Source organism: Harpia harpyja, chromosome 16 (assembly GCF_026419915.1).
Source record: "Harpia harpyja isolate bHarHar1 chromosome 16, bHarHar1 primary haplotype, whole genome shotgun sequence".
NCBI classification, from domain to species: domain Eukaryota; kingdom Metazoa; phylum Chordata; class Aves; order Accipitriformes; family Accipitridae; genus Harpia; species Harpia harpyja.
The window spans coordinates 2933306-2946015 of record NC_068955.1 but is presented as its reverse complement, the minus strand read 5'-3'; the positions used below and the strand labels follow the sequence as shown (position 1 = coordinate 2946015).

Genomic DNA, 12710 nt, shown 5'->3' with positions numbered 1-12710 from the left:
ATAAATCATCCCTGCTCCTCCTTGCCAGTACGTCCCGGTGAAGGTTTCCTCCCGGGGAACAGGGAGTCTCCTCCCAGCTGGAGACAATAATGCTAAAAAAGAAAAAAAAAAGGGGAAAAAAAAAAAAGGAAAAAAAAAAGCCAACAAAACTGCCACCGAACAAAACCAAAAAAAAAGCCCCCTCCTTTGCACTCCTCGGGATAAGGAAAGTTCCTGCCCGTTAGAATTGTCCTCGGCGTCCCCAACCTTTATTGTTCTGGGGGTGAATAAATAGCCGGGACTCGGGTGTAGCTGGGGAGAGTGGGTGGGTGTCCGTGGTCAGGGTGCTCTTTGCTCTGTAGGTGCAGCGGGGCAGAGACTTTGCTTGCACGGGGGCTTTGAGGGGGCGAGAGCTCACCCAAAGATTTTGGGGGGCTCCGGTGGGTGCCGCTATGTCCTTTAGCCAGCTGAAGTTCAAGGAGCTGGGTGAGGAGGAGCCCACCTGGGAAGAGGAGAGCCTGGACAGCGTAAAGGCGCTGACGGCCAAGCTGAAGCTGCAGACACGGAGACCTTCTTACCTGGAGTGGGAAGCCCGGGTACGGGGCCAGCCCTGGCACAGCCGGACCCCTGGGGGGGCACGGGGGGTAGAGCCGGCCCCTGGGCACCCCGAGGACAAGTGGGATGGTGGCATCTGTGGCTTTGCCACCATGGAGGCAGCTCTGGAGTGGCTCAGGACGGAGCTGGTGAGTAGATGTTGGTGGGATGGGGGGCACAAGGGGTGGGCAAGGACTGAGCCTCATGGGAGGGATGGGGCCGTGGGGGTTCGCTGTGCAGAGGGAGCGCTTGCAGCCCAACCTCGTGCAGCAGCGATGGGATGCGTGGGGGCCGGGGCGCACCAGCCGCAGCGCCGTGCTTTGCTCCTTTGCCCAGCATGGCCAGAGTACGTGGCTTTTTGCAAGGCGCATGTGGCTCTGCCAGTGCCACAGCTCTGCCCGTGTCCCCTGGGGGGTCACGGCTCTGTCAGGGTCTGTGCTTGTCACCACCTCCTGCCTGCTCTGCTGGTGGCACGGCTGCGGTGACTTTCATAGGGTGGCACAGGCAGCAACAGCCATGCGGGTACAAACACACGGGCATCTGAGCTGACCCCGTGCCGTGACCCTGGCACAGACCCCGTGCCAACCCTGGCACTGTGTGCGTGGGCTCTATGCCGATCCCAAGGCCACGTGTGCACATGGTCCCCGGTGGGTTTATGCCCTGACCAAACCTCAGCCCTGCTGCCTCAGCATCCCCACTGCCCGGGCAGCTGACCCGACGGCCGGTCCTGCTCCGACCCTGATGCCCATCTCCCCGTGCAGCGGGAGATGCAGGCTGCAGACCAGCGCCTGGCGCAGCAGCTGATGCGCCTGCGGGCGCAGCTGCACCGGCTGAAGGTGGAGCAGGCCTGCCACCAGCACAAGGAGATGCTGGACGACGCTACCTTCGGCCTTGAGGGCTGCGAGGAAGACTCGGACCTGCTCTGCAACATCCCGCCTAAGGCCGCCTTCCTCCTGTCCATGCCGCTCAAGCACATCGGAGTCACCCGCATGAACATCAACTCTCGACGGTTCTCCCTCTGCTAAGCACGGCGGGACCCCGTGAAATGCTTTGCACCAAGCCCAGATGGGAGCCTTGCAGGCACCCATGGGTGCACCCAGACCTGGTAGGGCTTGAGGATCCCTTCCAAAATGCCTCAGGGACTGCGGAGCTGCTGCTGGGGCTGAGCTCCCTCGGGGCAGGCAGTACTGGGCCAGTGGTGCTGCCAGCCCTGCCCTGAGGGCAATGCCACACCATGCCACGGTGGCATGGCAAATGCCACCATCCCCACTGGGCACAGGGTGTTTTGGGGCACCCAGTGCCCTGTCCCTAAAGATGGTGGGATCAACCACCATGGAAAATGTGGGGAGCAGCCCTTTGAGGAGAAATAAAAGGAGGTGAAGGTGAGAGCTGATGTTTTTTCCTTATTTTGCATGCACCTGGGCACCTGCCTGTGCCTCTAGACGTGGCTCCTGGCTCTTCGCTGTGGGGGACCTGGGGGTGGCAGGGGGGGACCATGCTGCTATCGCCCCTTCCCCGGCTGCTCCCCAGGGCTCTGGCTCGTAGGGTGGGTGGCTTCTCGCTGGTTTCTGCTGTAGGACGGTGCCGTGCTGGAGAGACAGTGTCTCTGCTTTGGGGACCTCGTTGCCAGCCTCTCCCCGGGATGCCCCTGGCAGCGGGTGGGTGCTCGGGCTGCACCATTGCAGGAAATGCTCGTCACCGAACCGGCTGCAAATGGAGGGGTTGTTTTTGAGGCTTTGAGGCCAGGAGGTGCTGGAGGCTGAACACAGGGTTCGGCAGCCCCCGTGCCCCCGTCCGAGCCCCTGCAGCACTGCGCTGGGAGCAGGAGGGATCCTGGGGGTAGTACCAGCCAGGGCTGACAACGCTGCCTTCACCAGAGGGGTTTGCTTTTGGCTTTTTCCCTTCCTCCATTAACATCAAACCCTTTACGAAAGAAGTTGCTGCTTGGGGATGTGACTTTCACAGAATGCTTTTTGGAAGCAGCGCCGGGGAAGCTGTGGGGTGACCCAGGGAAGCTGTGGGGTGATCCGGGGACAACTTTGGGGGCTGTTTCTCCTTCCCAGGGTAGCGGCAGGACACAGGGAGAACCCAATGTGCGCCCCGAGGCTGTGGCACACCCCAGGGCCTGGGAGCGTTCCCCATCACCCCTTGCCTGGGGCACCCACGGTTTTGGGGAGCGCGCTGGGAATGGGGCCGCGCGGCTGACCCTGGGAAATGTCCCTGCCGGGGTGGGTGCTGCGTCCGGTGCTGCCACGGCGGTGCCCCCCCCAAGGCTGCCACAGCCTCCCCCCTGACACAGATGGGCTTCCTGCCCGTGCCTCCGCAGAGCAGCCGGCAGGTACCTGTGGCTTCATGTTTGATCACAAAAGCCAAGACAATAGGGTTGTGGTTGCTCTGCTCTGAGCTGTCTCCAAAAAAACAAGGCTGACAGCCCGGCTGGGGCACAACGTGTCCCCTTGGCTTCAGCTCCTGTCACCGTGGTTCGCAGGGTGCCAGGGTCTGGGGTGACCTGGTGGTGACGGCCAAAGCGGGGGCTGCAGGGTGCAGGATGAATCCCACAACCTGCGTAGGGTCTGACAGGGTTCGGGGGGGGCTCGTACACAGCACTGCCAGCCTGCCCATGCCGAGCACCGGAGAGGGGACAGCACAGGGGACCGGGGGGACTCAGCTAGCCGGGACTGCCCAAGCAGCGGGTGATAATCCCCTGCCCATCGCCGGCCCCTCGCAGCACTTCTCCCAGCCCATGGGACCCCACTCCTCTGCTGGCCAAGGGGCTCAGCATCCCCTTGCCCACCCGGTCCTTGGGGGTCAGTGGCCGGGTGGGCACCCAGAGCAGGGACCCTCCGTGCTGGGGATGGCAGGAAGCCATCGGGGTTTGTCACTAGCTCTTGCGGTTGTGCGCGAACTGCGAACCAGCTTCTCTAGAGTTTGCTCATGAGGCAGGAAACCAGGGCAGGCAGTGAGCAAGAGTGAGCGGCGGCAGCGGGGAGCGCGCGCCCGCGTGCGGGGGGCTCGTCTCTGCTCCCCCAGAGGGTCGCCGTGCTCCCGCCGGGGATGGAGAGGACGTGAGCGGGGACGGTGCCGTCGCTCTTGCTGCCGGGCCATGGGAGTCTGAGAGCAGCTGGTCCTCGCCTTGCTGCCAACAGGTAATGGGGACTTGGGGGTGAGAGGGTTTGCACCCTCCAGATGGGAGCCGGGGACCACCCGGGTGCCTGCGGAGGGTGGGCGGGGGTCCTGTTGCACTCTCCAAGGTTGCCCCTCGGAGAGATGGAAATGGGGTTCAGGCTTGTTGCTGCAGGGGGATGGGAGCGCTGGTGCCGGGGTGAGGGATGGGGGGAGCAGGGCTGTGCTCCCCGTTCCTCTGTGGCCTCCCAGTTGGGGTGAAAGCCGCTGCCCTGATGCCCTCTTGCCCACCGGGGGGGCCTGCCCGGGGTGGGAGCGCCGGCCCCCTCGCAGGGCTCTCCCCGAGCCTCGTTTTTTCCAGGGCAAAGCAGGAGTTTTGTCCCCAACGCCAGGCTCCCGCCTGCCCAGTTGTGGGCAAGAGCAGCTTAGGGACAGGCAGTGGGTTAGTGCCGGTCCATCGGGCTCCGCTGCCCAGTTTGGGGGGTTCAGACACTGAGATACGCCTGGTTTTGGTGCCGTCTCAGTGCAAACACTTCCCTGCTGTGATGGCAGCTCTGGGGCCCTGGTCCTTCCCGTCTCTGCGAGGCTGTGCCAGCGTGGGGCTGACTGTCCAGCTGGGTCACAGCTGGCTTGGGGACATCCCAGTGAGCCTTGAAGAGCATCAGGGACGGAGTCAGCCCAGCCTTCAGCCCTCCTCACGCCCGCCCACGCTTGTGAACAAACCAACCGGACCTGGCCAAAGAAGACGTGTGCGGAAGGGCCAGCAAGAGCCAGGGAGTCCGGACATGCTCCCGAGCAAAGCCGGGGAAAGGCACATACACGGCCGTGCGAGGACACGCGTGCACACCCGTGCACACCCGTGCACACCCATACACACACACACAGACACCTCCCCGGGAACATGGCGAGGCAAGGGGCAGAGGCGCCTACACATCCCTCCCAGGCAGCCTTGGCACGAGAAATTCGGTTGCACAGATGCAGTCACAAAATCAGACTTCAAACGCCCCATTTCACCGGCGTGGCCCTCGCGCCACGCAGGTGAAACGGCTGCTCGGTGGAAATTACGCTGTGGCTTGAGTACATAAGAAAAAAAGGCACAATAGCAGCACCTCCCTCCCCACCTCGGCTTCGTGCAGGAAGGAAAAAACACCTCCTGGCAGTGCTCGCCTTTGGTAAAGGCATTTGAAGGGCTGCGGGCAGGTCTGGGAGAGTGGGGGCTTCTCTGCGGGGCCAGGGTTGTGCTTGGGGCTGGGTACGGGCTTTGCTGCTGCCTGGGCATCACCGGGGCCTTGCCTGTTCCTCCTGCCTTCATCGGGGCACTGCAGCGTGGCCAAACCCCTTTTTGGGTGCCAAAGTGTGTTGCCAAACAGGTGTCACCAAAAGCTGAAGGCACCAGGGTGGTTTTTAGTATTTGAGTCCCCAAAGCAGCATTGCATGGCATGGGGGGGGTGGGGGGGCTCGCTCGTCTGCCCTCTCCTCGCCAAAATTGCCCATCGGCTGCCGTGGCAGTGGGCATCCCGAGGCAGCGCCGTGGGGACAGCGCCCGTGTCCCTGCCGTGGATGCCGAAAGAGCCGCACCGACCCTGTTCCTGAGGGAGGGGGGTCCTGGTTTGCAGAGCCAGCCCTGACAGCAGGCTCTGATGGCTGCGACTGGTGGCACTGGGGGTTGGCAGCACCCTGGGGACCCCGCACCCTCCTTGGGGACCCCCTGCGAGGCTCTTCCCTCTGTCCCCAGCTGCCCAAGGGGGCACAGGCTCAAACGAAGCCCCCACTGCCGTGCCCTCCTTGGCAGTACGGACAGAGGTGGATTTAAGCATGTGCTTGTGAAAACACAGCTGCGCAATGGCTCCCGGGTAGGAAACCAAGGAGAAAACGGTGTCGGCGGTGCCGGCAGCCGGCATCTCCCAGTAAAGCAGCTCCCGGGGCTCGGCCAGCCTGCCGGGGACCCGGCTCGTTGCAGGGTACGGCGAGGATGGGGACCCTCGCAGCTGCACTGCCTCGCTGCCAGATAAGAGCTCCCACTCGGCGTTTGCAAAAGTGGCCGCTGATTTTGGGTGCTGGGGGCAGAGACACCTGGGATGGCTTTTGGCAGCGCGGGGGTCCCAGCCCTGCCATTGGCACCCAGTACCGGCGGAAACTGTGCCCCGGCCCCCAAACCTGCTGGGCAGAGCCTGGAAAAGAGGGGTTGGGGGCCAGGTTTTGGTGGAGATAAATCCCGGTGGCGTAGGCGTGGGGGATTCTGCAGAAGAGCTTTTACCAGGGCCGTGGGCTGCCGTTTCCATGTGACGCACCGTCGGGGCTCCTGGCTCTGTGCTGCGCTCAGCTTTTGCGGGAAGGCATGAGCTACCCAGGTGGTTTGCAGAGCCCACGCGACACTCGTGGCATCGCTGCCAGGCTGCCCCGGTGCCCACACCACGGTGCCAGGGACCCCGGGTCGCAGTCCTGCACTGTGTTGGCATCACCGTAGCCAGGGCTGATGCTTGAGGTTGGGGGATTCTTGATGTTTCAGGGTGAGCTGCCGAGGATGAGGGGTGCCCGAGCAGGGATGTGGGTTTAAAGAACATCCTTGATGCAGGAGAAACAGGACCACAGCGACAGGGCTGAATGCACGGCTGGGGTGGGGGCAGGGGGGGGGAAGGTTAATGAGAGCCCTGGGGGGAAGGAAATCAGAGGCGATGCAGCGTGGGTGGGTGAGCACTCGCATCCACTTCTGACCCCAGGAGCCATTTTTTAGGGCCGGGGAGGTGCCTGGTCCAGCCAAACCTCATAAAACACGCGTTGCAGGGCCATGCAAGAATGTATTAATTGCTAATGGGATATTCATGTTTAGATTGTTATCTAGATGGAGAACATAGGGATCAGCCCAAGGGCTGCAGGGTGGGAAGGAGCCGGCGAAGAAGGCAACGCCACGCTGTAGTGGTGGGAAAGGGGAGCCTCAGGCTGGGGACTAATTGCTTTCAGTGTTTTTAATTAACAAAGCCAGAACGAAATTAGGAGGAAATATGGCTAGTGACGGAGAGTCAGAGGATGCTCCCAGTTCAGCTGAGGACCTGGGGAGTGTGTGGGATGAGCCATGCAATGTGGGAAGCTGAGAATGGGGATGCGCTGGAGCGGGAGGAGAGGCAAGGCTGGGGCCAGGGGTGCGAAGGCTTCCCTCACCGCCTCTTGCCCCTTTGCAGCCACCATGGGCTGCTGCTGCAGCTCGGACTACGATGAGGACTGGATCGAGAACATCGACATCTGTGAGCACTGCAATTACCCCATCGAGCCCGACAGCAAGCGCCAGGTGAGGAGGGGGTGAGCAGACACCCCGTCCCCCATCCCGGTAGCTGAACGCCTCCGGAGGTGGCCGTGGGATGGCCAATTCCCGGGAAGGCGAGGGCTCACCGGGCTCCTCGTCCCCTGGCAGAGGCTGATCCGCAACGGCTCCGAGGTGCAAGACCCCCTGGTGTCCTACGAGGCCACGTCTCCGCCATGCTCCCCCCTGCAAGGTAAGGTCCGGCCGCAGCAGGGGGTGGCTGTGGACAAACCCCCCAGTTGGCCACCACCCCCCTGCCCCTCCGCTTGTCCTCCCAGATAAGCTGGTGGTGGCCCTGTACAACTACGAGCCCAAGCACGACGGGGACCTGGGGCTGCGGAAGGGCGAGAAGCTCCGCATCCTGGAAGAGTGAGTGAGCGCCGACGGTGTCCCAGCACCCGCGCCGGCGCGACCCCGCGGCTCCCCAGCCGGCATCCCGGTGCTGTCGGGGGGGTCCGTGCGGGGTCCTGGCAGCTGGAGGGGGGGGGGTCTCACCTCGCTGTGTCCTTGCAGGAGCGGGGAGTGGTGGAAGGCGCAGTCGCTCACCACCGGCCAGGAGGGTTTGATCCCTTACAACTTCGTGGCCATGGTGAACAGCCTGGAGCCCGAGCCGTGAGTAGGGGTTGAGTAGGAGCCTTGCCCTGGCAGGAGCCATGTCAGCAGGGTGGAGGAAGGTGCCAGAAGCATCCCCCAAAGCGCCGGTGGGTGAAGGTGGCTTGACCCGCCCCCCCAGCCCTAACTCTGCCCCGTGTCCCCAGGTGGTTCTTCAAAAACATCAGCCGCAAGGATGCGGAGCGGCAGCTCCTGGCGTCAGGCAACACTCACGGCTCCTTCCTCATCCGGGAGAGCGAGACCACCAAAGGTACCGTCCCACGGGTCCTGCCGGCATCTCCTGCTGCGGGCGCTGGGAAAGGCACTGGGGAAGCACAGGAGGAGTGCTAGGGTCCCGCACCCACACGGTCCCCCCGTCTCCCCAGGCTCCTACTCATTGTCAGTAAGGGACTTCGACCAGAACCAGGGTGAGACGGTGAAGCACTACAAGATCCGCAACATGGACAACGGGGGGTACTACATCTCCCCCCGCGTCACCTTCAGCAGCTTGCACGAGCTGGTGGAATATTACACACGTATGTGTCGTCCAGGGGCTGGGGGGGGGGAACGAGTGGTCCAGGGGCTGATCCTGCCTGCAGGCAGGGGATGGCGATGGGAATGGGGATGGCAATGGGGATGGGGATGGGGATGGGAATGGGGATGAGGATGGGATGGGATGGGATGGGATGGGATGAGCAGGACACGCTGCTACCCATGCCCCAGCAAAGTCATTAGCTTGTGCTGGGCACCCTGTGCCCTCTGCCTGCATTGACACTGGCTCTGCCTCCCCCTGCGCTGCAGGCAGCTCCGACGGGCTGTGCACCCGCCTCGGCAAGCCCTGCCGGACCCAGAAGCCACAGAAGCCATGGTGGCAGGATGAGTGGGAGGTGCCGCGGGAGTCACTGAAGCTGGTGGAGAAGCTGGGAGCAGGGCAGTTTGGAGAAGTCTGGATGGGTGAGTCAGGGTGAAACTGGGGTGCTTCCTCCCGGCTGAGGCCACTGGTGTGGGCAGCGTCAGCTGAGCCCCGCGGTGTCCCCAGCTGGGGTCTTGCATGGAGCAGCCAGCACAGCCCCAAGCGTGGGATCTTGGCTTTTTACAAGGGCCCTGGAAAAAGGGAGAAAGCCAGCAGCTAGAGCAGCCCAGGGGCAGCTCTGGTTTACTCAGAGCAGCCCAAGCTTCCCCCTTCTCCCATCCCTGGTCACCCGGACCCCTGCACCGCTGCCCGGGCAGGCACCCATCGCCGGGACGGGTGTGCCAGTGCAGGTGTGCATGCACGGGGGGCTGCACCATGTCCTCATCGAGCTGGGCTCTGCTCACCGTGAGAGCAGCTGCCGGGTTTGGCACGGGGCCCGCGAGCACCGTGCGTGGCTCCGCACGGGAAATGGCCCTTGTTGTGGCTGTCGCTCCGACGCTGGGAGCAGCTGGGGGCTCGCAGGCAGTACGGTGCCTCGAGCGTGCTGCGATCCAGCCACAAAAAGCACCTCCTGCTCCCCAGGTGCCACAGTGGGGAAGGCACTGGGGCTGCCCTGCTCCCCTCCATCCTGCCCTGCAGCTCCGGAGCGGTGTCCCTGCCTTCGCTCCCACGAGTGCTGGCTGTCCCACAAAGGCTTCTCTGGGTACCCAGCAGGAGCCAGGCTTTGGCATCGCTGCCTGGCTCCCCCAGCTGCCCCTGCAGTTAAAAGCCCAGCAACCAACAGCTTCCTTTCCTCATGGTGGCTGAAAGCCACAGGTAAAAATATCTGCCTGGTGGGTTAAAATGCGGGTACAGGTTTTTGCCCAGAAGGTGATCAGTACGGAGCTGTGAGTGCCTCCAAAAGTCTTCTGGCCCCACTGCAACAGTCCTCCAGGGAGCGAGGGTCCTCTGCCCACCTTTGCAATCTCCAACTTCTTACTTGTGCAGTCTTGGGTTTGGATGCTCTAGATCCACAGAGCAGCCCCCACATTTGCCTCCTCCGCCAGCACCGCTATTGCCACATGTCCCCCGGCCGTGCTTGGTGATGGGGTCCCTCTCCCCCATCACGCTCTGCCCCATTTCTCTGCAGGCTTCTACAATGGCCACACCAAGGTGGCCATCAAAAACCTGAAGCAGGGCAGCATGTCACCCAGCGCCTTCCTGGCAGAGGCCAACCTCATGAAGAACTTGCAGCACCCACGGCTGGTGCGGCTTTACGCCGTGGTGACGAAGGAGCCCATCTACATCATCACAGAGTACATGGAGAAGGGTGAGGGCACCTGGGTGCTGCCCACCATGGGTGGGGGTGGCTGGGGGCTGTGAAGAGCCGTGGTCCTTCGGCTCTTGGCTGCTCCCGTCCAGCGGTCAGTGCTGGCTTTTGTTTATTGAGCTGCTTTTAGCATCCTTTGCCTCCCCCGCACTCTGCTTTTGCATCACGGCTCTGTCACCAGCTGGGAGCTCGGGGGTCAGCCCTGGCAGGGGGAAAAGGACCTTGCAGGCAGGGTGGTCTCCTGCCCATCCACTCCTGCCTGCCTTTCCAGGGGCTGTGAGCTGCCCGGCCCCACGTTCGGTGTTGCAGTGGGGGACAGTGCCCTGGTGACCCCACCACCATGATCCCCAGCCCCAACAGATGCCAAGGGGGGAGGCAGCGTGCCTGCCTGCTGCTGAGACCTGCCGCCTTCATTGCAGGCAGCCTCGTGGACTTCCTCAAGACCTCGGAAGGAGTCAAGCTCAGCATCAACAAACTGCTGGACATGGCCGCACAGGTGAGGGGGGACGGAGCCGTGGCGTTGCTGGTGGGGAAGGCTCTGCCAGGGCTGGAGCTGGGGCTGCCCTGCTCGGGCTGGCGGCTATTAATTGCGATTACTCCAAACCGCAGATCGCCGAAGGCATGGCCTTCATCGAGGCCAAAAACTACATCCACCGCGACCTGCGGGCTGCCAATATCCTCGTGTCGGACACCCTGTGCTGCAAAATCGCCGACTTCGGGCTGGCTCGCCTCATCGAGGACAACGAGTACACAGCTCGCGAGGGTGCGTTTCCCACTGCCCCGGCCCCACATGTGCCCCCACCGAGCCCCATTCTTGGGGTGCACACAGCTTGGGGCCACAGGAGGAAAACCCCCACCCACCCCAGCCTCTTCTGAGGGTCCCCGCGGTGCCCCGGGAGCTGCAGGACTGCCTGCAGCCCTGGGAGAGGGAAGCAAATGGGGGGTGCGGTGGTCCTTCTCCCCCCTCCATCTCTCTCCCCTGAACCGGAGGGGGGCTGCGGGACCCTGCATGCCCACCCAACCCTGCTTTTGTGGGGTGACAGCCCTATCTGGTGGCTACTGCAGGAACAGGCGTGCTGGCCCGCTGCAGGGGGGCTCTGTAGCCAGCCAAGCAGCCGGGGGGGGGGGTCGGGGGGGTGGCTGCCACCAGACCCAGCTCATCCCCAGGCATACAGCAGGGACAGAGGCTGACTCAGGGTTGTCACATCAGGTTAAACAGAGAGGAACGTTTCCAGCTCAGCTGTAATGTTTTATTTTCTCCCTCCTGCTGTTTTTCAGGGGCTAAATTCCCCATTAAGTGGACGGCACCGGAGGCTATTAATTACGGGACGTTCACGATCAAGTCCGATGTCTGGTCATTCGGCATCCTGCTCACAGAGATCGTCACCTACGGCCGGATCCCATATCCAGGTCAGGATTTCCCAGCAGCTGCGCGGCAGAAGGGCTCGCACACACACGCAAGCGCACACCCACGAGTGTGTGCATGCACTCCCGCACGCACACATGCTCTGAGCCGCCCCATCTGGCTCCCTTCCCTGCCAGCCCGTGATGGTTTCGACCGCTTCCCGATGCACGTGGCCAGCCACAGCCCAAAAGCCACCGGGGGTTTCAGAGGCAATAGAGGGGGAAAGAAACATCCCCGTGGGATTTGCACATGTAGGGTGCTGCCCGTGACATGGGGGTGACCTAAATTCAGTGCTGTGCATGTTGTCCTCGCAGGGATGACCAACCCTGAGGTGATACAGAACCTGGAGCGTGGTTATCGCATGCCGCAGCCAGACAACTGCCCGCAGGAGCTGTACGAACTGATGATGCAGTGCTGGAAGGAGAGGCCCGAGGAACGTCCCACCTTTGACTACATGAAGAGTGTGCTGGAGGACTTCTTCACTGCCACCGAGGGCCAGTACCAGCAGCAGCCGTGAGGACCCCAGCAGCAGCTGGGACACCCTTGCATTGGGGTGCCCGGGGGCACTCCCCCTTGCACCAGGTCCCCACAGACTCCATACACATCGCCCTGGGGCATTGGCGAACACTGCCTGGACCTCAGCAGTAAAGATTTGAAATGCTTCAAATCTTTGGAGCAGCAGATTTCACCCCCCCCAGAAGGTGACGGATGGCCAAAGCCAACAAGTGACTCCAAAGAGCAGAGGGCTGGTGCTGGGGGGGCTCTGGTGGAGCTGTGCGGGGCCCAGTGGGTGCCCACCACGCTGTTCCTGTGCTTGCCCGAGTGCAAATCCAGCCGCCAGCCCCACAGGAGGCTGCCCAGGGTCCACACCAGCCCCCTTGCACCCCTCTGGCTGGGCCTCGCCTCCTCCTTCACACCCTCCACCCCGGTGATGGCAGGTACCCCCTCCTCGCAAGCAATGGCCACCCCAGCCCTTGGCCGTGGGATGCTCTTTCTGCTTCCGTGGCGTTTGCAGGACCTTGTCCAGTAACCACCATCGCGTTTTGGGGAAATAAAGGCCTCTGCACTGGCGGTGGCCGTGGGGCCTCGCTACGGCCCTGGGGAGGCCAGGCCGCCATGGGGCAAGCAGGGTGATGCCCTCAAGGGATGGACCCCGACTCACACCAACGCCACCCCGGGGTGCTGCTGAGGGCCCGAGGCCCCTCTCACGCCGACCCCGGCTGTGTGAGACCCCCACGGCCCCACTCTCGCCGACCCCGGGTGGGAAAGGCCGGGAACGGGGCCTGGCTGCTGGTAGCGGCCTCTACCGTGTCCGTGTCCCCCCCCCACCCCCAGGGATGGTTCAGCCCCACCTGGTGTTGTTGCCCCCCCCCCCCGCCCCGAATGGTTCCGCCCCGCCCACCTGGACCCTCTCCCCTTTTGCCCGCCCCCCGCGCCCCAGCGATGGTCCAGCCCGCACGGCGCCGCCCCCGCGGCGGTGGTACAGCCCAGGCACCCC

General features: G+C 63.3%; 2 protein-coding genes across 2 annotated transcripts; both read left to right on the top strand.

The window, feature by feature from the left end:
• Positions 1 to 164: 164 nt before the first annotated feature.
• FAM167B (family with sequence similarity 167 member B) lies at positions 165 to 1961 on the top strand. The gene is made up of 2 exons (XM_052811253.1): positions 165 to 722; positions 1335 to 1961. Exons 1-2 carry the CDS (start codon positions 432 to 434, stop codon positions 1596 to 1598), a joined length of 555 nt encoding a protein of 184 aa, XP_052667213.1. The 5' UTR covers positions 165 to 431; the 3' UTR covers positions 1599 to 1961.
• Positions 1962 to 3540: 1579 nt separating this feature from the next.
• Positions 3541 to 12574, top strand: LCK (LCK proto-oncogene, Src family tyrosine kinase). The gene is made up of 13 exons (XM_052811799.1): positions 3541 to 3719; positions 6876 to 6982; positions 7106 to 7187; positions 7273 to 7363; positions 7508 to 7606; positions 7753 to 7856; positions 7972 to 8121; positions 8387 to 8539; positions 9628 to 9807; positions 10227 to 10303; positions 10417 to 10570; positions 11086 to 11217; positions 11527 to 12574. The coding sequence occupies exons 2-13, from the start codon at positions 6881 to 6883 to the stop codon at positions 11727 to 11729; spliced, it is 1527 nt and encodes a 508-aa protein (XP_052667759.1). The 5' UTR covers positions 3541 to 3719; positions 6876 to 6880; the 3' UTR covers positions 11730 to 12574.
• The last annotated feature ends 136 nt before the right edge of the window (positions 12575 to 12710 follow it).

Coding starts and splice junctions, on each gene's coding strand:
- LCK (XM_052811799.1), top strand. CDS start 6,881: ATGGGCTGCTGCTGCAGCTCGGACTACGATGAGGACTGGATCGAGAAC. Junction 6,983..7,105: donor AGCCCGACAGCAAGCGCCAG/GTGAGGAGGGGG, acceptor GTCCCCTGGCAG/AGGCTGATCCGCAACGGCTC. Junction 8,122..8,386: donor GCTGGTGGAATATTACACAC/GTATGTGTCGTC, acceptor CCTGCGCTGCAG/GCAGCTCCGACGGGCTGTGC.
- FAM167B (XM_052811253.1), top strand. CDS start 432: ATGTCCTTTAGCCAGCTGAAGTTCAAGGAGCTGGGTGAGGAGGAGCCC. Junction 723..1,334: donor AGTGGCTCAGGACGGAGCTG/GTGAGTAGATGT, acceptor CTCCCCGTGCAG/CGGGAGATGCAGGCTGCAGA.